At 35.6% G+C, this 25,890-nt stretch overlaps 3 protein-coding genes across 7 annotated transcripts in view; all 3 read left to right on the forward strand.

Moving 5' to 3' along the window:
• LOC127119394 (uncharacterized) overlaps positions 1–25,890 on the forward strand; it is a 61,197-nt gene that overhangs the window by 12,372 nt on the left and 22,935 nt on the right. The window lies entirely within an intron of this gene.
• Positions 4,725–7,106, forward strand: LOC127119396 (uncharacterized). The gene is made up of 3 exons (XM_051049625.1): positions 4,725–5,081; positions 5,442–5,609; positions 6,629–7,106. The coding sequence occupies exons 1-3, from the start codon at positions 4,853–4,855 to the stop codon at positions 6,841–6,843; spliced, it is 612 nt and encodes a 203-aa protein (XP_050905582.1). The 5' UTR covers positions 4,725–4,852; the 3' UTR covers positions 6,844–7,106.
• LOC127119392 (putative disease resistance protein RGA1) overlaps positions 8,201–25,890 on the forward strand; it is a 70,957-nt gene continuing 53,267 nt past the window's right edge. Inside the window, exon 1 of one of the 5 annotated variants that reach the window (XM_051049621.1) lies at positions 8,201–9,337. In XM_051049621.1, the coding sequence (XP_050905578.1) occupies positions 8,411–9,337 (927 nt within the window). In that variant the 5' untranslated portion in view covers positions 8,201–8,410. The remainder of the gene's footprint in view (positions 9,338–25,890) is intronic. The other 4 variants (XM_051049620.1, XM_051049619.1, XM_051049618.1 and 1 more) reach the window with 4 other exon arrangements.

The raw sequence follows: 25,890 nt of genomic DNA on the forward strand, positions 1-25,890 counted from the left end.
GATCTGTTTCCTCAAAATCAGAATCTGAAGACAACTATATCCCAAGACTCTTCATGGCAAATATAAAAGAGGAAGATTCCTTTTTTGAAGAAGAGTCCCCTGAAGAAACTCTGATCCCTGAAAAGATTAAACCAAATGGCGGTCCCTGGTTCACCTTTGATGACATTCCACCCAGTCGCTGGAGAAAAAGACTACTTGAATTTGGAGCTTGGCTTGACACCCAGATGATGAAAACAAGTGCAGATAGCTATAAGATCATTGAAGAATTTTGCTGTAGGATGACAGGCACAATGAAAGAATGGTATCACAATCTTGGAACCTTCAAACAAGATGAGTTACACCGTTTAGAAACTACAGCTAATGTTCTTGGTGTGCTTCATCGTGAATTTATCGGTGATATGGAGATGTTTGATAGGAAGAATAGACAAGAATTCTTTGAGATGAATTGTTGTTCCCTCAAAACAAAGGATCTCGACCGACACTATCACAGGATGGCACAAAGATATTATGTCCTTAATGGATATAATGACCCTAGTCTCAAAAATACCTATGTTTCCTCTCTACCACGAGAACTCCAGCCAGAAATCCATAGAATGTTAGCCACAACTCAAAGAGATATCCAAACCATGAGTCTTAGACAAATTCACCAGGTGACAATAGAAGCACTTGAAAAGCTTTGTAGTTTTCATCACCAATTTTCAGAAGTTATAGAACAAAAGTCAAAATTCACACACGCGTGTAGAAAACCCTACCTGGAGATTAAGTGTAAAGACAAAAGGTGTAGCTGTACAACAAAAAAGAAACACCAAAGACAAAAATACACCAAATCTCATAGGACCTTCAAGGGAAAGAAAAGGAAGAATATGAAGTTCTTCAGAAGAAAACCTTTTAGAGGAAAAGGGAAAAATGAGAGATGCTTTATTTGTGGGAAGAAGGGACATTTCTCTAAAGAATGTCCTAATAATACTCATAAAGCTGCAAAACTGGTCAACTCCCTTCAACCTTTAGAAGGAGACTTAGAATCATTGTATTCTGAGCAAAGCTCTGCTGACGAAGAAACAATTTTTGCCCTCCAAGACTCTTCGTCTGATGAATCATCATCTTCGGAGTCGGAAGATGGCAGATATCTCCCTGTTTACTCCTTCAAAGAGATATGAAGTTCTCTTCCTACTCCACCTCTCCCTTGTGTCGAAGTTCATGTCCTCGCGACGAAGTTTTCACGTCCAAAGAAAGTTATAGCTTACATGGACACTGGGGCCCAGATTACAATGATGAACCCTAGCATTCTCCCAGCCGAATCATGGGTAACACATGCCGCATACTTTGTAGCAGCAGATGGGAAGGTTTTTAAGACAAATCTAATGACCAAGGAGAAAATAGGAATTAAATTCTTCCCCGACTGCATCGTCTGGACCAGGGTCATTGGCAGTAATCTTCCAAACAAAGATATTGTAGTAGGAATGGATGTCTATTCAGCAGCAAGCAGACTTCAAATTCTCCCCACAGGAATCAAGTTCAAGAGAGAATTCAAGCCTTATTCTGGAATATTGAAACTATATTCCTTGTCTAAGATCCCGGTTGGTTATGAAGAAATCAAGTCCAACCTACTCAAACTCTGCGCAGACAGCCATGAAGAATTCCGCCATCCGAAACCCCTGTGGAAAAATAAGGACTTTTTTGTTCAACTTCCTTTTAAGCTAAATGAAGATATTAACCCAACCAAGGCCACTCATCCAGGAATGAGTCCATCAGATTATTCATTGGCAAGGGAAGAATGCCACCAGTTGCTCAAGCAAGGTCTGATAGAGCCCACCAAATCAGAATGGGCTTGTCAAGCATTTTATGTGGAGAAAAGATCTGAAAAGGTAAGAGGGAAAAAGAGGCTAGTAATTGATTACAAACCTCTAAATTATTTTCTCAAAGATGATAAATTTCCCATTCCAAAGGCCTCTTCCTTAAATGTTTTCATCAAAGATGCCCAAATCTATTCTAAGTTCGACCTTAAGTCAGGATTTTGGCAATTGGGTATCAATCCAGAGGATCGTTACAAAACAGCATTTTGCATTCCTAACGCCCAGTACCAATGGACTGTGTTACCATTTGGGCTTAAAGTTGCGCCGTCACTCTTTCAAAAGGCCATGACAAGAATTTTTGAACCCATTCTTAATAGTATCCTCATCTATATTGATGATGTGCTATTGTTCTCAAAAGATGAAAAGACCCATAAACAACTATTGGGCCGATTCCTTCAAATAGCCCAACAACATGGAATTATGCTCTCTGAAAGGAAAAGTCAATTGGGCCAAACAGAGATTGATTTTTTAGGGATGCATTTCTCCCAAGGGAAATACCAACCTCAACCCCATATTGCCCAAGAACTGTTAAACTTTCCTGATGAAAATCTCACTGTCAAACAAATCCAACAATTTCTTGGTATAATTAATTATATCAGAGATTTCCTTCCAAGACTGGCGAAATACACAAGCCCTCTATCACAAATGTTAAAGAAAAATCCCCCACCGTGGGGAACAATGCAAACCGAAGCAGTAAAAGCCTTGAAGAAGATCGCACAAACTCCACCTGCCCTAAAAATCCCTGGAAATGGGAAAAGAATCCTACAGACTGATGCCAGTGATCACTATTGGGGAGCAGTTTTGATAGAGGAACTTGAAGGGAAAAGATACTACTGTGGTCATGCCAGTGGCCAATTTAAAGAAGCTGAAAAACACTACCACACCACTTACAAAGAAGCTCTTGCCGTAAAAATGGGAATTCAAAAGTTTGACTTCCACCTAAGAGGCTACCAGTTTGAAGTACAGATGGATAATTCATCTTTTCCCAAGATCCTTGAATTCAAAAATAAGATGCCACCGGATCCTCAAACCCTTCGCCTCAAAGATTGGTTTTCCAGATATGATTTCTCGGTAAAACACATCAAAGGGACCCAAAATGTGATTCCGGATCTACTATCCCGACCTATGAAACCTGTCCAGATCATCACAGCCAAACACTCTTTCCCTTTGATTCTTATGGTCAAACCACTACCAATTCATGCATCCACAACCAGAAATCTCCCTCCAGGAATAACAGTCTCCTCTTCTCCATCTCAGCTCAAACAGTATGCCAGGAACAATCTCTTCTATTACATGACAAAAATCATAAGGAATAAACTCCCGGATCATACTCCTTATTTCCCTGACACACCTTTCCTCCTACCAATTTTAATAAACCCAAATGCCAAATTCACAAAAAACCATTTATGGTATATCTGGTGTGCCACAGTATTATATTATATGCCCGTTCTTATTCCCACCAAAGCCATGTATGAACACCTGATGAATCCCGAAAATCACAAGTCCTTGATTTGGACTACTCTTGAATGGTATTCTCCATTGCAATGGTGGAGGACTCAATTAAAACCAGTCATAGACGAGGTCAAAGAGAGAGGATTAGCCTTAGAAGCTATTAACAAGCTCAAGTCTGTTTTCTTTCTACACAGGCCTTATCAGACGGATCCCGAAACAAAGTTACTTAATTGTAAGAGTTATGTTCACTTATGGGAAACAATTGATGATTATCCTCCCAGTCTAAAAATCACAAGGGAATTAATGGAATATGTCAACTGCATCCATCTTTATGACCCAAAGAACTTTGATGATAATACAACTTGTATAAGTCATGGAAAATTCAGAAGACCAGAAGTTGGAGAAAGCTCAACTCAAGCCATACAACAGAATCCAGATTCTCCAATGGAAGCTGAATTCTCAGAAGGACAAGTGGAAGAAGCTAATAGAAAATTGATGGATCACACTTACATGATGGATGACATCTGGCAACATGAGTCATCACGTTATGGAGATTGTTTTTCTGATGAGAACTTATCCGATCAGAACATGTCCCCATCTCATGAACCCATTTTCAAAGACTAGGTGACAAGTGTCCCTTATGGGCCATTAGCATGCTTATGAATAGTATTTTCTCGTCTTTTTGTGTAAAAGTAACTCTATTATGTATGCTTTAGAGATAAGGGTGTCGGACTTTTGGAAAAGGCATTTCTATAGTGCCATGCTTGTAATAGTATTGCTTTTGTCTTTTATGCTCCTCCTTGCCTATAAAAGGAGGGCTCTTGTAAAATATTTTGATCAAGCAATCATAAATAAAAACTCTTTGTGTGTTCAAGAACAACTATGTTCTAAATATCCTCTCTTTCTCCCTAAAAGCTTTAGTTACTATATTCATATCATAATCCCCCACATAGATGCAAGTATGCTCTACACCTGCCTCAACTGAGGATCTTGTGTATCAGAAAACATCTGACCTTCGATCCATGCTACGGTCCTCACTATTATGGAATATCAGTTTTAATTGATAGTCTGTGTTATGCCTATGGTTGACTGTTTGATGACGATTCAGTTGAGACTGAGTTTCATGATATGTGAGGCTCCCGGCCAGTATGGTATCAGAGCCTCGTTAAGAAGAAGGGGTGCACATGGTGTGAATATTAGTAAAGAAAGTAAGTAAGGGAGAAAACCACTTACACATGGAAACACCTGAACCAAACACTCAACCTATTACTACTACTTCTTCTTTATATAGAAAACAAATTTTAAAAATTCAATTTTAGAAAGTAATAAAAAATGTCAATCTCGAGTTTATTTCTCTTTTCACAAAAGAAAGGTTAAGAGACGCATAATATCAATTTAACCTATGATAGTTTTAATATTTTTGTATCATGATCTTTTTAGAACTTTTCAGAATCTTTATGTTTTTAAAAGCTCTAGAGTAAAGAAAATAAGCTCTATTGGTATTTAGCACTTTTTTTTGGTTGCAAATTTCACACACCAACGCACAAATGAAGAAGATGAATATGATTACAATGAAGAGAGGCGTCGCTAGAAGCTTGACCGACACGTCAACTTTCAGATCCTCCTCACTTTCGTTCCTTCGTTCACTCTCTTCCACTTCCAGCACCACCGTCGACGTCGACGTCTCTGCTTCTTCCGTCGCGAAGCTTGTCACTCCCACTTTCCTTCAACCCAGAGTTGTTCTTTACGACGGCGTTTGCCATCTCTGTCACCAAGGTACTATCAGTTTTATTCCCACTCTTCACTTTCTCTTAGGAAACACTCTTCCATTCATGTGCTTTTATGGATTGTTAATAGGAACACATAGTGGTTTTGTTAAAGGGATTTTTTTTTAAGAATTTCATAATTAGGGCAAGGTTTTAGGGTTTACAATGTCATCATGTCTTAAGCATCTAATAATCAATATTGAATAAGCTAAGCTATTTTCAGTTCAATAATGAATAAGCTATTTTCAGTCATAACTTATTCTGTTTAGCTTGTCAATGTTCCAAATTTTATTAGCTTATGCATTGTTGAAGGTTTGTGCTCATTGGTCTAATGTTCTTTATTACAGTTTTAACAATTGTGTATTGGCAGGAGTGAAATGGGTGATCAGAGCTGACAAGGATAGGAAGATCAAATTTTGCTGCGTTCAGTCTAATGCTGCTGAGCCATACTTGAGAGCATCTGGTCTTCAACGAGAGGATGTTCTACGCCGCTTTTTATTCATTGAAGGCTTGAATGTATTCTCTCAGGGATCTACCGGTTAGAATTCACTCACCTATTTAACTAGAATTATGAGTTTAGTGTCTAATTATCATCAATTATGTTAAACCATATTCATAGTGCAAAGTATTTATTCTTTCTCGTACCTCTTTTTATAAAACCCTCTGAATTTTATGAACTACTCAATCTAGCAATCATGATTTGTTACCAAAATAAAAGTAAAAATAAAGGGTGACCTAGTGTGCTTGAGGCTTCCACTGTCGGTGGGGAGTGTAGGGATTGCATTCAATTGTCCCTTTTTCCTGTCTTCGCAACAAAAAAATTAACAATCAAGTAAGAGTGTTAGTTTTATACAGAGAGGTTTTCTTTTAATTGGAGGAAAAGGTGTTAGTTTTATACAGAGAGGTTTTCTTTTAATTGGAGGAAAAGGAAAGGGAGGGACAAGAGAATGGGTTAAGTGATTTCAACCCAATCTGGAGAAGGTGAGATCCCTACATCAGATATATAAAAACCAAAAAGCTTTTACACCCTGTTTGGTCGATGAGAGAAGAAAATGAAAGGAAAGACAATGGAGAGAAGCAAAATTGACAAAGGTTATTTGGAAGAAGAGAAAATCATAAAAAATATAAATAAAAATCTCTGTCCTCTAATTTGGATGAAGAGAAAAATTAGTTCATTTCTCATTAACTCACGATCTTCTTTCCTATGTACTATACCATACAATGATGATGCTTCTCATCTTGAAGTGAGTATGTATACTCCGTGACCTTTCTACTTGGGAGAGGTTTATTGATTATGTTGGCCAACTGTGAATTTTTCAAAAGTTGCATTTGTTTCCTTGAATGTGTAAATTTTCTTGTGTATTCCATAATCTTTCGTATTGTATGATGATGAATGAGCTCTTTATTAAGGGAACTTGCCAAAGGCATCCTTTAGGATTTTGTCTAAATGATTAGATTATTTAGGTAGTAGATGAACATAAGTTAATTACATTTTCACTACTCTTGTTTTCCATGTCATTTTTCTTGTGTCGATCTCATTGTGACATTATTATGCAGCTGCATTGCGTGTACTGTCATACTTGCCATTACCTTACTCTGCTTTGAGCTGGCTGTGGGTGATACCAACTCCAATAAGGGATGCTGTGTATGATTATATAGCAAAAAACCGGTACAAATGGTTTGGCAAGGCTGAAGATTGTTTGGTTTTGCAAGAGAAGGAGCTGCTTGAGCGTTTCATAGATAGGGACGAAATGATGAAACGAGATTCCTAGTTTTAATAACTGCTGCCTCATGAATCATGATAGATTAATTAACACTAATGTAACAGTAATGTTTATGTTTTGGTCTAATGAAAGGGCCTCCACAAGTAGTAGTGTCCTTCACCCAACATGAATCACAAATTGTTTTAGTATATCTTTAGAATTATGTGAATAGCAAAAGAGTAGATTTATCAGTCATCTTATTTAAACGCTTTCTAGATGCTGTATTGTGCAGAATTTGGAAATATTAATCAAACATCACATTATACACTTCATTTGATGCTGTATTACTCTTTATTTGTTATCTATATACAAATCATTCTTTGATTACCCGTATGGAATGGAGGTATAGGGGAAAAGCAATCTTCGTACCTCAAAAATAATATGCCTGTTTGACTTTTTGTATAAATCCTATAGAGGGAGCATTATCAGAAAAAAAAAGCATAGATTTATTTTAGTCTCTGAAAATAATGTGGAACTCAATTTAGCTCTAAAAAACTGCTAGTTTCACTTTGCAGACCGGTATGCTTATACTCATGTGAAATAAAAATTCATTTTGGTAATTATTTATGAAATACTAAGTCGTCGTTCCATTTACAAGAGTACTTAGAAATAACTTATTAGGGAATCTTGTGATGGTGATGTTTCAAAGACCTCAAATCTTCAAGCACTTGGGATGAATCAACAACGAGTACAAAGAGTTAGAGTAGCTAGTGAGTGTGGAATCTGTGGCCGATATGATCAATTTGGTCATCTTCGTTAGTGTTAATTTTGTTTTCATATTTATTATTTAATTTTTTTTATATTATATAGTTTTTATTAAAAAAATAAACTCATGCGCCAGATGAATTGATGCTAGTACTTAAGCCATGCATTGAATTGACAACATTGCAGTCGCCAATTCAATTGACAACACTTCAGATTTTTTTAAACGGTACCGTCAATTCATCTGACAACAGCTCTTTATTTTAAAATTCTTTTACTTAAAACTGAATTATTTTCAGAAATATGTGGGAAAAGTGGTTATTATAGAAATTTATTTTAAAAAGTTGGTTATTTGTATAAAAGAATTCCTAAGAAGTTGCAATACATTGGTATGTTTATTATTGATGAATTAAACATAAATAATCAAATATTTAAACAATGCTTTCCAATTTTAATGTCAAATATGCTTGTGGAAATTTGAAACAGCCACTCATTCCATGCTTCTAAACGTAGCCTTGTTTCTTACTGACCAATAGAAACCATAAAATTGGAAACAACCGTTTCGTACAGGCCAATTGGAAACAGACACGTATCCCTACTCAATACTGTCGGTATTGATTGAAGTTTCAGACTTATTTCTCTTTTCTAACTTGTCATTTTCTTTTCTCTGTTTGTGTCTCTGAAATTTCAATGAAACAACTTTGTGCGCATAATTTCAAAGTTTCATTAATCATAGTTGGTGGGTTGTTGACTTGACAAAGTCTATCCCAAAACATCTCCTACCACTCACTCACTCCTTGTTAATAATCTTGTTTTCTCATAATACATCTTCATCACTCGCGTTTACATTCTTCTGCAGTTACAAATTTGAAATATGGCTGAAGCTGTTATTGAAGTTGTCCTTAATAATTTGAGCTCACTCATTCAAAAAGAGCTTGGCTTATTTCTTGGTTTTGATCAAGACTTTAATAGTCTTTCCAGCTTGCTGACAACAATCAAGGCTACTCTTGAAGATGCTGAGGAGAAACAGTTCACTGATAGAGCTATCAAGGACTGGCTTCTTAAGCTCAAAGATGCTGCTCACGTCCTCGATGACATCTTGGACGAGTGCGCCACTCAAGCACTGGAGTATGAAGGACTAAAGGAAAGACGTTCAAACAAGGTACAAAGCTCTTTCTTATCTTGTTTTCATCCCAAACATAATGTTTTCCGCTACCAAATTGCTAAGAGAATGAAGAGGATAAGAGAGAGGTTAGATGAAATCGCTCAAGAAAGGAGCAAGTTTCATTTGATGGAGATTGTTAGAGAGAAGAGAAGTGGAGTCCTTGAATGGCGTCAAACTACTTCAATCATTACTCAACCTCAAGTCTACGGAAGAGAACAAGATAAGGACAGAATCATAAACTTTTTGGTAGGCGATGCTTCTAGTTTCAAGGATTTGTCTGTTTATCCAATAGTTGGTCTTGGTGGACTTGGAAAAACAACACTTGCCCAACTTATATTCAATCATGACAAGGTAGTCAGTCATTTTGAGCTGAGAATCTGGGTATGTGTCTCAGAAGATTTTAGTTTGAACAGAATGACAAGAGCCATCATAGAATCAGCAGCTGGCCATGCTTGTCCAGAACTGGATCTTGAGCCATTACAAAGAAAACTTCAAGATTTGCTAAAAGGAAAAAGGTATTTGCTAGTGCTGGATGATGTGTGGGATGATGAACAAGAAAATTGGCTGAGGTTGAAATCTATATTGGCGTGTGGGGGAAAAGGCGCATCAATTTTGGTCACCACTCGTCTTCTAAAGGTTGTAGCAATCATGGGAACAATACCTCCTCATGATTTATTAATCCTATCAGACACTGATTGTTGGGAATTGTTGAAACAAAGAGCCTTTGGACCAAATGAGGAAGAGAGGGAAGAACTTGTGGCCATAGGAAAGAAGATAGTAAAGAAGTGCGGGGGAGTGCCTCTTGCGGCAATGGCATTAGGAAGTCTCTTGCGTTTCAAAAGGAAGGAAATAGAGTGGCTCAATGTCAAGGAAAGCCAACTGTGGAATTTACAAGGTGAAGATCATGTCATGTCTGCCTTAAGATTAAGCTATTTGAATTTGCCAGTAAAATTGAGACCGTGTTTTGCCTTGTGTGCACTGTTTCCCAAAGACAAAATAATAGACAAGAAGTTTTTGATTGATCTTTGGATGGCTAATGGTTTTATTTCATCTAATGGAATGCTGGAAGCAGAAGATATTGGCAATGAGGTGTGGAATGAGTTATATTGGAGATCATTTTTTCAAGATATTGAGAAAGATGTTATTGGTGAAATTAAAAAATTTAAAATGCATGACCTTGTTCATGATCTTGCTCAATCTATTGCGGAAGAGGTTAGTTGTTACATTCCAAAATCAAACCTATCTAAAAGAATTCGCCACCTCTCAACTTATGGTGAGAAATCTTCTATGGTAATCGGTTCAATACAGTTGCATGGAATCAAATCATTAAGGACCTTTTTAACTCATCAATACAATTATTCCCCACCTCAAGTACTAAAATGTTATTCTTTACGAGTACTTGATTTCGAAAGAATGAAAGAGTTGCCATCTTCGATTTTTCGTTTGAAACATTTAAGATACTTGAATCTTTCTAATGGAGAATTCAAAACTCTTCCAGAATCTTTATGTACTATGTGGAACTTACAGATTTTAAAGTTAGATTATTGTTACAGTCTCCGAAGGTTGCCTGATAGGTTGGTACAGTTGAAAGCTCTACAACATCTATCTTTGAAGCATTGTACCTCGCTATCAAGTTTGCCTCCACATATAAGAAAAATGGCTTCTCTAAAAACTTTAACCATGTATGTTGTTGGCAAGGAGAAAGGATTTCTTTTGGCGGAACTAGGACAAATGAACCTTAAAGGAAGCCTTTGCATTAAACACTTGGAGAGAGTTAAAAGTGTGATGAGTGCCAAAGAAGCTAATATGTTGAGAAAGCAAGTGAACAATTTTGAATTGGAATGGAAGATAAATGAAGAGTCCCAATTACAAGAAAATGTTGAGGAGATTCTTGAAGTGCTTGAACCTCAAACCCAACAACTTCAAAGTCTGAGAGTGAGAGGATATACAGGTGCCTATTTTCCACAATGGATGTCTAGTTCGTCTCTAACTATTTTAACTCATCTAGAACTTGTGAGTTGCGAAAGTTGTTTACACCTTCCAGACTTGGGGAAACTTCCTTCTCTAAAGAATCTAACAGTATCTAACATGAGCCATGTAGAATACATATATGAGGAGGATTCATGCAATGGTGGAGTTGCAGGAGGTTTGACAAAACTAGAAAAATTGGAACTAAAGGAGTTGCCGAACCTGGTAAAGTTATCAAGGGAGGATAGAGATAACATGTTTCCGTGCCTTTCAAAATTTGAAATTAGAGAATGTCCTATACTGTTGGAATTGCCTTGCCTTCCATCTCTCAGTGAATTACGTGTACGAGGGAAATGCAGCCCACATTTACTAAGTTCAATTCATACACTCCATACTCTTGAAATCCTTCATTTCAAAGATCATAAAGAGCTAAGTTTCTTTCCGGATGGGATGCTAAGAGACCTCACTTCTCTAAAGAATTTTGATATTGATGGCTATTCTAAACTTGAGCAACTGCCAACTGAAATCAATAACATTCAAGCGATATTTATTAGTGGTTGCGAGAACCTCAAGTCATTGGCAGATGAAGTATTACATGGATTGCACTCTCTTAAGAGATTGAGAATTATGAGCTGCCAAAAGTTCAACCTATCAGAAAGTTTTCAATACCTCACTTGTCTTGAGAATTTGACAGTCCACGGTTGCCCAGAAATAGAAGGTTTGCATGAGGCATTACAACATATGTGTGCTCTTCAATATTTGTCATTGGGTAGTCTTCCGAACCTGGCATCCTTACCTGACTGGTTAGGAAACCTAATCTTGCTTGAGAGATTGGATATTTCTAATTGTCCAAAGGTGACATGTCTTCCCATGAGCATTCAACGCCTTACTAATCTGAAAACTTTGGGAATTTACGATTGCAGTGAGTTAGGGAAACGATGTAAAGAGAACACTGGTGATGATTGGCACAAAATAGCCCACGTTCAAGATATTGACATATGGTGAGGATTATATGCATGTGTAAGATAATTCTTTTTTTATTTATTTTAAACTTTTCCTTTATAATAATGTATTTGATCTCTATGAATAAAAATCGTGAAAGCAAATTCTAATTATTTTGTTAAGCAAAACTAAAATTGCACATCGTACATACTGAGCTTGTGTTTTAAGAGTCTTTGAAGAGCATTATATTGTTGGATGCAATTGTTTTTTATGTTTGGATATTTTTATTTTATAGGGAATATATAAAGAGTACAATATTGACTTTATTAATAATATCTATTACTTATTACTAATGTATTGTTTTGCTAATAAATAATGGGTCATAATAAATAAAGGGTCATGATAAATAAAGGGTCATGATAACCGGTGCATTGAATATTTTCTCATAATATTATTTATTAGTTAAGAATCTCATAATATTTTGTATAAATATTGATTATGTATATTTTCAGTGCATTGAATACACATATATTTAAAAAAAATATTATTTTTAACTTATCATTTTAATTTCTTAACTAGGATCTGAAAACACTTATTAGCATTTTCCATAAATAATAAATATTCAAATAAAATAAAATAAGATAATGTAATCTCTGTTATTCTATTTGTTTTATTTTTTTCTTATCTTTTTCTTTCATCTTTCTAAATATGAGTTGTCAATATAGCTTTTCTTGCAAATACAAAGATAAGAAAAAACTTAAAGAAATTGTCGAAGTTAAAGAAAAGAAACTAACAAAAAAATATAAAATCAAATTTTATTTATCTAATCTTTTTTTAATTTAATTTTAAATTTGTATTTTAATTTATTTATTTTATATTTGTGTTAATTAGAGTTTGTTTTAGAGTAATGCCGACTAATTTTTTTTGAATCCGGAGGTTTGAAACCTAAATAAAAAGAGTTGATGCTTTTATTTAGAAAAGTTTATTAAAACAAGTAAAATTGAAATTTTAGGTGATTGCTCATCTATGAGCAAGGTAATGATGAAGAACTTAACAATATAAATATATACAGAAATGAAAATATAATAGGAGAAGATGTTAATAACGTAAGTAGAGTTCATAACTTAGACAACAAGCAGAATACAAATAATATAAATTTATTAGTAGAAGATGTTAATGATGTAAATAAAGTTCACAACTTAAACAACAATGAGAGTACACATAGTGATTTATTGGTAGAAGACTATCAAAATGTAGATACCATTATATATATATATATATATATATATATATATATATATATATATATATATATATATATTGCAAGTTAATTGATTATATCAATACAAGTTTGAGAGGTTTTTTACTAGAAAAATGTCATATAAAAATTATTTATATAGATTTTTTTAAGGATAAATCTTCGAGACATTTCTCTTCTCTATTTTACGATCTAAAGTTGCCTATTTTTTCTTTATGTTGAATCTCTTCATTTTTGCTGCTTTATCTCTCTTTGATTGGTCTAACATAAACATTTGTTTTAATTTTTTATAAATCATTTTTGAATTTCAAATATTACAATTCACCAAATCCATTTGTATTTGGTGTGACTTGATCAATAAGTGGTATCAGAGTCTAACTCATATTTTAAGACTAATCATTCCATAAGAAATGAATGACTTCAAACAATTCACGAAACAAACTCCATCATCTAATGAATAAGGGCATGTTTTGTGGAAAGATAAGATGAAAATATATACCGGGGGATGAATTTTTATATTTGGAAGATAATTAAAAATGGTCTGATTGTTCTGACAAATCAAGTTAATGTTGTTGTGGTAAACAAAGATGAAAATGATTGGATCAAAGAAGAAAGAGAAAAAGTGTAGTGCAGTTTGAAAGCTAAAACTATCATCAATACTTCTCTTGTTCTTGATGAGTTTTTGCATGTTTCTCACCACGAGACTGCAAAATAAAAGTAGGACACCCTTCAAGTTACCTATGAAAGAACATCTAAGGTGAAGATTACAAGGATGCAAACATTAAACCATGAGTATGAACTCTTCAAAATAACACCTGAAGAAAAACATTTATGATATGCAAAAATGATTCACTCACTTTGTGAATCACATGAAAACTCTAGGGAAAGTATTTCAAAATGAGTTGTAGAATTCTTAGATGCTTAAACAATAGTTGGAAACCAAAAGTCACTGTGATTTCTGAATCATGGGACCTGTCTTTCATGGACTTGGCTACTTTTTTTGGTAAATTGAAGGAACACAAGATAAAGGTGAAATGATCAAATGATAATGAAGAAGGTGACAACAAGAAGAAAAATCTTGCTCTAAAAGTTACAAATGTAAAAGACATGGAGTCAGAAAATAAAGATTGTCAAAGTGAAAGTGATGAAGACATAAATCTCATGTTTCTCAAATTTAATAAATTTCTTAGGCACGAAAAACAAATTTCAAAATTTCAAAACAACAAGATGATTAAAACATGAACGAAGAAAGTCATCATTTGTCCCTACATGTTATCATTGTGGAAAGAAATGACACATAAAAAAAATCACCCTTAGAACTAGAACTAGAGAAAGTACAAGAAACCTTAAAGAGAGGTCATGAAAACCTACATCGCTTGGGATACCAATGACATGGAATCCTCAGATGATAAAAAAATAGCATTTGTCTCATGGAAGGTCATGAATAAGATAAGGTAATTTAACATTTATCTTATCATGATTTATTTCACATATGTAAGAAATTAATTATCTTGTCTCCATCTCTAAAATTAGTATATCTTCCCTTGAAATTAAAAATAAAAACATGTTGGAAGAAATATAAAGTCCCAATAAGAGACAACATATTTTAATTCAAAATATTTTCTCTTCTCATGAAGTTTTAGTTGAACCTGCCAAGTGAAGTTGGATGTCTCTATTACATTCAGGGGAGATCCCTAATACGGTTTTGTCGCTTGTCCTATAAGCTTTCGTTTATTTTGTTTATTGAGCCTCCTCGTCATTTCCACATATCTGGATTGGGTTTTGAATCTATTCGTTTTTTAGCATGCATAATTCAAGTGTTTGTATTTGAGTATGATCATAATGTTTTAAGTCATTTGGTTGAGTTAATGGAACAAGAACCATATTTTATATTGGTTCAAGTTATGTGGAAAGTGAAATCTCAAACTATTTTTAAAAACTTGAAAATTTGAGATTTGTTGTCTGTGACTCGAATCACAATTTACACATGATTCGAATCATGCAGTCTTGTGACTGAAATCACAAGTTGCACTTAATTAAAATCACACATCTCATGTTAGACACTGGCCCATTCGATTTGAATCACACATCCTATATGACTCGAATCACAAGCGTTCTCACTTTTTCCTATTTGCTTCTGACTAATTTTATTCAAATCAAGCTTTTCACATGACTTGAATCATGAGCCTTCATTACAGCCTCTGAACTGATCATAACCATCTGAGGTACTGAGCAACCACAAATCCAACTTGGGGTTCCGAAATAAATGGAACTGAAGGATACATCACCATCATCATCAAACAATCTCTGAGCAGACAACCACAAGAACCTCTGAACCAACCCGAGGAATCCTGAAATAAACGGATCCCCACTGATAAATACCACAGACAGAACTCCGGCGTCTCAGAAATAAATGCCCATAAATCCGACTTATAAATAGGACTCTGATCAACGGAACCAATAGTCACCATCAAAGTCACCATCAGAACATGCATCTGTAAGAATCAACCCTCCCCTCACAGGTGAATTCTAATCAGGTTATCCTAAGGCGGATAATGGTGTCGACAATCGGGCAAAGATACTCAACGGGTTTGCCCTTTCGGGTGTGCCGTTGTAGCTCTCTTAAGATCATCTAAATCAAAGATCCGGGAAAGATCGGTCACCGAAGTCAACAGCTCAGATGAGGTGACTCAACCAGAGTGGATACTCCACAAAGGAAGAGCACTCTCAAATAAACCTCGTCCGGCTTGTGGTGTGTCACGTCGCCCAAAACATGTTGACCTAACATGAAAGGCACATGAGACCATGCTAATCCTAGGTGTATACTCGGGCCTGGGTTTTAGCCCCACTCAGAACACCCATCCCAAAATAGAGGAACCACCTGTACAGAGGACAGCGGAATGATAGTATGATGCATGCAAATATTTATGCAAATATATACACAAAAGAATAATCAATGCAATAAATAGCAGCACAAGCAACCCAAACTATCCTAGAACGCTAGGAGAGACTCGCTTAGGGCAGATGGACCAGCAATAGGTCAACTTCTATAGTCCCCAGCAGAGTCGCCAGCTGTCGCATCCGCGAAAAACAACCGGCGGGCTAAAACAAAAACAAACAGAGCCGCCACCGTGCGTTATTTATCCCAAAAGAGGGAAAGGAAACGCTCGAAGTAAACCTGGGAAAGACATGGTCTCGCGACCAAAGAGAGATGGGATCGGGAGTCGGTTATGCGAAGGGAAGGTATTAGCACCCCTACGCATCCGTCGTACTCGACGGGATCCACGCTCAGAAAGACAGGATAAGGTTGCTAAAACTGCTCACAAACATCACACACACACACACTGGAACAACACAGGTGGGAGAAGAGGGGAAAGGGCTCGCTAGGATATCGCATCCTATGCCTACGTATCTCATCTGGAATGAGAATCAGAGCTACCGTAGTTCGGCTCACGCACGCCGAAACAAAACACACGCAAACAGGCAAACATGGAAACCGAATGCCAATCGCTGGACTTACATCAGACTCCGAACCAAACAAACCCACACTGGAAACCAAATGCCAATTGCTGGACTTATATCGGACTCCGAACCAAACAAAAGGATACGGAACGCCAATCGCTGGGCTTACATCCATCTCCTAACACACACAAGAAAGATAACAAACAACAAGTTACTAAGGAGTCTGGCACTCGAGCCTAGCAACTGTCAAGCAAACACACACAAAAAAGAAAAAGGGTGCCCGGAGAGATCTCGTACGACCTCCTGCCTACGTACCTCATCTGGTATGAGGATCAGGGCAACGTAGTTCCCCTGAACAGGGGAGAAACTTTCTCCTAACCAGAGACTGGGAAATGACAAACTAGAAGGGAGACTGACTCGAGCCTAATAGTTATCATGTATTCCACAATAGTCCTAGGTTGAGTTTTCTATCTAACTTGCACAGGCAGCAAGCTATCCTAAACAGGCAAAGCAAAGCATACAAGCAAAACAAAGCAAACATACACAATTAGCACACACTATATACAAACAAAGTGGGCTCACACAAGGGTTAGGCTGTGAAACACAAGCCAACTGGAATCGGGTGATGTTAGCTCTTAACCTTAACATTGAGAGTTAGGGTGAAGCAGATGAAATAGGAAGTGAGGGGTGTGCCTCACAGCTCTTATCCCTGGCCAGGGAGAGCTTCAGACAAATGAAAGTGTGGGTTCAGAAAGTGGGAACCCTTCTACACTTATGACTGACTCAACAGAGATCTTGGGTTAATATCCACAATGCATCAACACCAGTTGTGTGAGCAAAGGGATGACTCAACTGAATAGCAGGAGATGGATTGCACATCTCTTGTATCTGCCAATTGCCTTATCAAAGGTCTTTTCCTGCTTGGCACAAAGATAAACAATCACAAGCATTGCCTCTTAAGGAGGACTTCAGACAGGTGCCTGACCAAGTAACAGGCCAGGTCTTCCAGACTACATGAAGTCAGTGAGTTATACCTCAATTGGTTAAGCAACCAAGCAACAGCAAAAGCAAGTTCAAAAGAACTATAGCAACTAATGTACCTGAAAACAATCTAGCTCAGTTAGTATTCAACTCAAACAGTCAAACAGACAAACTAATGGTCAACAGTTAACTGTACAAACAGACAACAAGCAATGCATCAAAGCAAAGCACAATCTCAACTCAAAGGAGCTAATCCACCTGCAAAACAACTTAATGTTAATCAATATCAATCAAACATCAATCCAAATGAGCAAATGAATCAAACTCCTCAAGGCCATATGCTTCTTGTCCTGAAAACACAACTCAAACATAAGCACTAACCACTAGGACAAGGCCTAGGGTCAAAGAGGGAGAAATAATTCAAAACAGAACATGAAAATTGGCATAAATCAAGTTCGATCAAATTAGAACATCATCCAATTGGTCCCATGTCCATATCCTCAACCAATTTCATTTCATAAAGCATCTAAGGCAAGGCATGCAATTTGAAAGCTCATTGAAGCAAACAGAATGAACCAATCCAAATCAAATCAAAAATGATTGAATAAATCCCAAGAAAAATCATGGATAAACAAAACTCATCACATGATCATCATACCAAAATTCAAGGCATTTGGATAAGTGGAAGCATGTCAAATAAATTCCCTAAGGCAAGGCAAGGCAAAACAAACTCAAATAAAGCACAATTTCATACATCAACTTCACACAAGCCTAAAACAGAATCCACACATGATAAATGTCTCAAACCAAAGCCAAGATAAACTTCAAAGTGTCTAGAATCAATGTGCAAAATTTCAATTCCATATGATAAACATCAAGCATTTCACAAATCATCTAAGTTCATGACTCTCAAAAAGTCCACAAATGACAAGTCAGAAGAGAAAATCTCAAACAAATCATAAATGCATCCAAAAATTTCATAAAAGTTCACAAGCAATCCTAACATCCAGAAGTAGCATCATGCAAAAATTCACATTCGTTGGCATTGAATTGTCATGGTAAATAAAATCAGCAAGTCAAGCAAGCAAAGGTGTGACACACATTGTCACACCTACATTAATCATGTCATAACTCATCAACCAGAAATGATAAAAATGCAAACTCTATACCAAAATGTCCATTAAGGTGTCTATTTTAAGCATGCAAAATTTCCAGAGTGTTGGATAAAATCTCATCATTTCACGAAGGATATGGCAAGATAGGTCATGAAAGCATACACCTACACAATCCCTAAGTAAAATAAAAATTCATGCGTGCACAATTTCTGGAAAAATCACCATAAAATTCTAGAGATCATGAGGAAAACAACAAAAAAAACCACACATTATTTAGATTAATATTCATTGAGATATTAATTTTCAAAGTGAATAAAAAAAATAAAAAAACATGGAAGAAGCATGGTATGAACATGTGAGTGAAATGAGTAAAAATGCAAATGCCAAATGTGGAAATGCTTGGGATGGGAATCGAAGTGTGGCCGGTTTCAAATTGAGGCGCGCCTTCATGAAACTCACCGTTTCATTAAGGCTGATGTGGCCGTGTGAAGCGAGCTGGTCCTATCATTTTGCCAAGCAATTGCCAGCGTGGACCAATGCATGGTCCAATAACACGAAATACATGCAAACGCGGGCTAAACAGGATCAAACAAGAATTCTGGAAAAAATCCTAGGGTTTTTCATGTGTTCATCAACATTCATGTGCTCAAGAAAAATTGTGCTCAGAAATTCATGAAACCAATACCATTGGAATCCTCTTTCAACGTACATCATCAATCCAAGCTTATTTTAACCTAATTTGACCTAGGTTCAAAGTTTCGAAGCAAAACATTTTCATGCATCAATCTTCTAATCAATGTAACTACCTCATTTCTCCATGGATTTCAGTGATTCAAATTGCAGATTAACCTCCTAAGAAAGATCTACAAGATACATCAATCAATTTCATGAATCATCAAAGTCGAATTCTAACCTCAATTGAATGGCAGAAGTGAAAATATTGGATTCAGGCCTTGGCAAGCAAAAACAAATGATCTAACACTCTTGTATGATGCTTTGGATGAATGCTTGAGAGTTAAATTGGCACGATCTAGCTCAAATCTCCATTTGCCATTGATGAACACATGCTCCAACAGTTCCAAATTCAGCACCAAATCCTTCGAATCTTGCTTCAATTCAACTCAATTATGCCTCTTGATGATGGTTTGATCAAGGAAATAGCAAGGCTTGTGAAGAAAATTGAAGAAAAAGTGAGAGAGAAAATTGAAGAGTTTTTTGGAAAACTAGATCTAGATCTGAATTCTGTTATGCTTATGTTTATATATGGAGTGCTAATGAAGTTGTTAATCCCAATTAGCCAAAATGCAAATGATTAGTGAAATGAAGGTGTTATGCCAAATTGGGAATTCACCCCTCATGCATGCAAAGAAATGTAACAATGCTCATTTTCTGTCTTAATTCACTTGGAAATGATATTTGGAGCCAAATGCATGTGATAGCAAGTGAAACATGCCTATTTTTCAAATTGCAATTTTCCCTCCAAATTCAAATGAAAAATCAAATTTTTTTGCAATGGAAATTCATGGATTATGATGCTTGAATTGGATAGAGCATGTCAAAACACGAATGTGGAAAAAAATCCCACTCCATTTGGCCTTTTGGTTCAAAAGTTATGCACTTTTGAAGTTCAAACTTTCTTGACCAAGATTGATCCATAACTTGTCAACCACACATGAGAAATTCATGTTCTTGGACTTTTTGGAAATGGGAGAACAAGATCTTCAACTTTCATGTTGGACAAAATTTCATTTGAAGCATTTTTGGACATGTAATCTTGAGGAGAAAACCTTTCCATTTTTGGCAATTTTGAATTACAAGTCACTTTCTATTTTTGGAAAGTTTGATCTGACTTTATTTTCTTCAATGTTGATGTTTGAAATGTCAAATGAAACTTGTTTGGACATGAATTAAGTGTTTCTAACTCTCTCCCACCTCCAAATCCATCAGTTGACTTGTGGTTGACTTTTGTTGACTGATGGATGAATTTCAGCTTGACTGTTGATCTTGAGCCTCAATCTCCTGATGAAATGGCTCCAAAATGAAACCCTAGCTTCCACAAGCTCATTAAAACCATATGATGACCCTCTATATCAATGAAGACCTCTTCTCCTTGACAAGCCCTGATTGGCACAATGCAGCTGATTAGGGTTGACCAGAGGTCAAAACCCTAATCTCAAGGAATCTGATCAAGCACAATGAACCTCTTGGTGATGATAAGACCATGATGATGATGATGTACCATTCCAATCCAAGATAATGATCAACCTCCTTGAGGAGCCAAGAAACCCTAATTTGAAGCACAAACCCTCAGATGATTAGTGAACAATTCTTGAGACCCTCTAGCTTGCATCTTAACCTCTTTATCTTCTGAACAAGACTTGGGAGGATGACTTGCTTATTGTCTCCATATGACATGCCAAGATGCAATGACTAATGTCCTACAAATGAAATGCAATATGCTAAGCTAGTCCCAAGAGAGGAGGGCAAATTTTGAGGTGTTACAGTGATTGCCATATATGAAGACTTAGAGCATATTGGTGAAGCTGGAAGATTCAAGAAACAAGAATTGAGTAAAGATTTCGCAGAAAGTTTGGCATAAAGGTTGTTTACAAGTTAAGATCCAAATAAAGATTTAACTTTCTCAGCATTATTGTGGATTGGTGATTGTATGAACTCGTATAATATTTGTCAAAACATAGTGGAAGAAATACTTTCAATGGGAAACCATTGGAGTAGGCTTCTGCGAGGACGATAAAGTCGAACCACTATACATCCTGGTGTACTCTCTCTCTCTCTCTCTCTCTCTCTCTCTCTCTCTCTCTCTGTATGTGTGTGTGTGTGTGTGTGTGTGTGTGTGTGTCTCTCTCTCTCTCTCAGTTCCATCCTTGCATTTTAATTTACGTAGGTTATTGAATTCTTAAGTTATCGTTTCTTTGTGTAGTTTATCGTTAATTTCTATTGATAGAGATTTATTACGTAAGTTTAGGTTTTGTTAGATTTGAAACCTAATTGTGTTTTAGTGATTATTAAAATCTGCAGATTTGATGTTAGAATCCTACATTAATTGACTTTTTGTAAAGGACACATCTCGTGTAAATTAAAAATTGTCAATTGGATATAACGTGTAAGTTTTGTTTATTGTCTTTGAATAATCTGTGATATTTGTGAATTTTGTATTTGTAATCGTGATTGATTTCCAATACAAGCATAAGATCTTTATTTTCGCTTTGAGACTTTTGCGCGTTTAAAAACTCTGATTTTTCTTTTGGAATATAGGTCGAGTTTTTAAAAGGTTCCAATCACCCCATCTAGACCGTTTTTCTTCCCCGTATTTTCACCCAACAATTGACCTCAAAGATGGTATTTTGATCAGGTATAAGTGACTACAAAGTTTATGAATATGGCCGACGATGCCGATCAAAAGGGAGCGTACAATAGAGCACCAACTTTTAAAGGCGAGAATTATGTGTTGCGGCACGAAAAAATACATGAGCGCATCGCACGCTCGAAATACAACAGAGTCTCCACCAAACTTGATTTATTCCAAAAGGAAAGGGAAAATATCGATAAAACCCACAAAAAGAAAATAAATGGTCGTCACAACCAAGAGAAAGTTCGGGAGTTGGTTATGCAGAGGGAATATATTATCACCCCTCACATCCGTTGTACTCAGCGGGACCCATTTAGTTTGTTATGTGAATGAGTGTTAGCGTGATGTTAGTTTGAGATCTTCTATCTATTAAGCGAGAAAGAAAAAAGAAAGGTTTATTATTATTATTTTTTCTGACAAGATTTCAAAATCCCGCTCCTACGTATATCTAGGTGCGATGGAGAACTCAATGCTACATAGTTCTTTGTAGAAAACTACATGTTGGTTGATTGATTTTAAAATGAGCGTTGCTTTATACATTTCGAGTGGTTAAACCTTTGCTTGCTACTCGCTCTTGAAGGTTGAAGCCTTTATTTGTTTCGCGTCAAAATGGATAGAGCATGGTCATTTCTGAAAAAGATTTTCGAAGTCGTGCAAGGGAAAAAACAAGTTTGATAGGTTGAATCGCTTTTATATGAATATTTTATCTTTGCAGAATAAGAGTAATAATTTGAGCATAGATGTGCACCAAATGCGTGTTTACTCAGGATTCACATGGATATGCTTCCAATTGTCCCTTTATTTCAAGTTTGATTAAGGTGTTTTGGATTGAAAGACTAATAGTCATTTTGAACAATGTGTGCACCGAGCGCTCGACTATTAAGGGGTTTAAAGAGATGTGAATCTCTCGGTCTTTTGTCTTTCAATTTTATTGTGAAAAAGATTTGAAAGTGACTTGACGTTGGATCAAGTATTTAATGAGTTATGAAAAGATTTGAATGAGCAGAAAAAAAGGTATTTGACGTTGGGATCAAGCACTTGCGTTGTGTTCAATTGAATTGAATGGAAAATAGTTTGATGTTGGGTTAAGTCTATTTTTATTCTTTTTGAAAATTAGTTGATTTTAATCTTAAGCGGGAAATTAACTAAAATAACAAAACAACAAAAAGGAAAGCAATAAAAATAATCACACAATACAAAATCAAGGATGGAGGATATATTTTGCCAAATGGAAAATATTATGAGAAATAAAATAAGGATAGGTGATAGAAATAAAATCAACACGAAGTAAGATAAGATATATGAGAGAAACAAACAATCAATATCTAAGACTCAAAACGTAGGATTCAAATTCAATTTAAATGTAACAATATCAAATAGTTGTATCTCAACATGCATCGAATTTTCAGTTGCTAATGCATAAACGCGATCATCTTCTACTCGTTCCTCTTTGCGAAATTCTGGTTGTGTTGTTTGTCTAGATTTGTCTGCTTGTAGGTTGTTCTGTTGATTGTTGTGAGGGTCTAGCTCAGGCCATTTAGAGCTTCAATGTGAGCTTTGCGTGTGGAGGATTTTGGAGGAAATATGGATAAGTTTTGTAGAACTTTTGGTCCCTTTTCTACCTCCCTGTACAACTCGGTTTAAAGCTTTATTTATAGGCTGAGATATGATGAATTCAGAGTGGAAATTAGAGGGAGAAGTAGGATGCATTAGAGTTGAAGTTTGTTGAGATTGGAGGGAAAAGATGTGGCAATTAGTGGGAAAATTTTGCAATCCAAATGAGGTTTTGATTGTAGCCCTTGGTTATGGCTTGAAAAAGTGAATTGAAATTTGGCTTAAAAGGCTTGAAAGTGAGAAACATGGCATGGAAAAGTGACTTGTAAAATGGCTTTTGAATTAAAGTCAAAATAGACTTAAAAACAAAAATGATTAAATCAACATGAATTTAAACCTCCACTTTGAATTTAAAATTTAAATCAAATATGATTTTTAGATGGAATGAAATGATAGATGAAAAACGCCTTTACAACAATGAAGACCAAAAAGTGGCATGATTGACTTTGCATTGATTTAAAAAATAATAATAAAACCATGCGTAAGATGAATGCATGAAATGGACAATGGGTAAAAATGGGGTATGACATTATGTTTTTGGAGAGAGAACATGTATGTATATTTATCATCAATTGACAAAAATCTATGGGTAGTCATTATCGATGGGCCTTTTATCCAGAAAGGCGGTGATGACATTGTTAAACACCCAAAAGATGGGACAGGTCATGAAACCTAAAAGGTTTCATATGATTTGAAAGCGAGGAAGATACTTATTACCGCATTAAGCGTGAAATTATTATACTCAATTTCACATCATAAGAGCGCACAAGCTATGTGAAACGCTCTTTAGACCCTTTATGAGGGAACTAGAGATGTCGAGGATTCTTAGATCAACATGTTAATAAAGGAGTTTGAATTATTCCATACGGAACCCAGAGAATTTGTGGATTCCATGCAGACTCAGTTCCTCCACTTAATCAACAAACTAAACATCTTATAAAAATTCTTTTCTAACAAAGAATGTGCTAACAAAATATTTGGATCAATGTGTAGGGAGTGGCAATAAAAAGTTACCGCCATAAAAGAATCTAACAGTCTTAGTACTTTAGATATCACAAAGTTGTTTGGGAAACTAGTTGAACATAAAAAAATGCTAAAACGACTTGCTGATAGAATTCCTTTGAAAATGAGTCTTTTGGGTTGCAAAATCATTAATCAGAGGAAGAATTCCTTATAAAATTAACATAAGGAATGTAAACAAGAAATCAAAAGTTATACATAAACAAAGATGAAGGAGAAATGTTTTGCAACATCAAAGGCAAATTGTCGAATCAAATTTGTCAAAAATATGTGTCCAAAGATGTCATAAAGAAAAGTGATTTCATGCTTGAAGAACTATTTTTGGAAAGAATCTCATCCAAAAAGTAACGGATTCTAGAACTGCCTCTTGATTTAGAGAGCTTCAAAGATAATTGAATTTGGCCAGAAAGAACAAAAAGGAAGAATTTCTCTAAAAGTTTCCCTACTATTTTGTAAGAGATAAGTTACTCGGTAGAGAATAAACTCATAAAACTCTAACTATTCTTCTAACAAGGGCTAAATTATCGCATATTCATTATATTTATTTTTCTACTAACAATATGTTGAAAATAATTTTTTTTAAAGAAGAAGAAGATCAGCAAAAGACTTATGCTAAAAAGAACAAATCTCAAATCTGGAAGTTTCCAGTTATAGGGAGAAGTATGGTCTTATGTGCTGCTTAATTTTCCCCATCTCTGCTTATTTTTACATCTCTTCATCAGGTAACTCATTCCTTTTATGTTTTTTTATAATTTCAAAGAAAAAGAAGTATATTAATAATGTGAGTAGAGTATACTCTCTTTTATCTGTGAGGAGGATTTAATCACTCCGATTTTTTTATCAATGTGTTTATATTTTACCACCTCCTTGAGAGATGCGTTGTCATCATCAAAATGGGGGAGAATATGAATCTTTGTGTTGTACATGTATAATCATCCGTTTATGTTGTTGTTTTTGATGATGACAACACCTTATATCAAACGATATTTTATTTTGACGATGAAAACACCTTATGTTAAATAACATTTGGTTTTGATGATGAAAACACACTATGTCAAACAACGTTTGGTGAACTCCTTGGTAACAATTATCAAAAGGAAACTTGATATCTATTACCGAACAATATCTTATGAAGGCATATGTTCAAGAAGATATTCCAAGTCTCATCAATTATAATATTCAAGTTCCAATTGAAGTGATAAATCAATATTGTATCATGCAATGAACTTGAAGACATGAATTTCTGAAAGAGAGTAAGTATGAAAGCTCGTCTAACTCGCGTTTAGCACGTGTCTGAGTGATCAACTTAATGTTAAATGTATTATAGTTATTATCAATATACTATGGAAATTCACACACACTCAAAAGCTTTTTAAATTATTTTTTTCATGTCAAAATGAATGAATTTTTTTTGCACGCATACTTAATTGATTACTATCTTGTTTAATCAATTAGGAGG

Source organism: Lathyrus oleraceus, chromosome 2 (assembly GCF_024323335.1).
Source record: "Lathyrus oleraceus cultivar Zhongwan6 chromosome 2, CAAS_Psat_ZW6_1.0, whole genome shotgun sequence".
Taxonomy (NCBI): domain Eukaryota; kingdom Viridiplantae; phylum Streptophyta; class Magnoliopsida; order Fabales; family Fabaceae; genus Lathyrus; species Lathyrus oleraceus.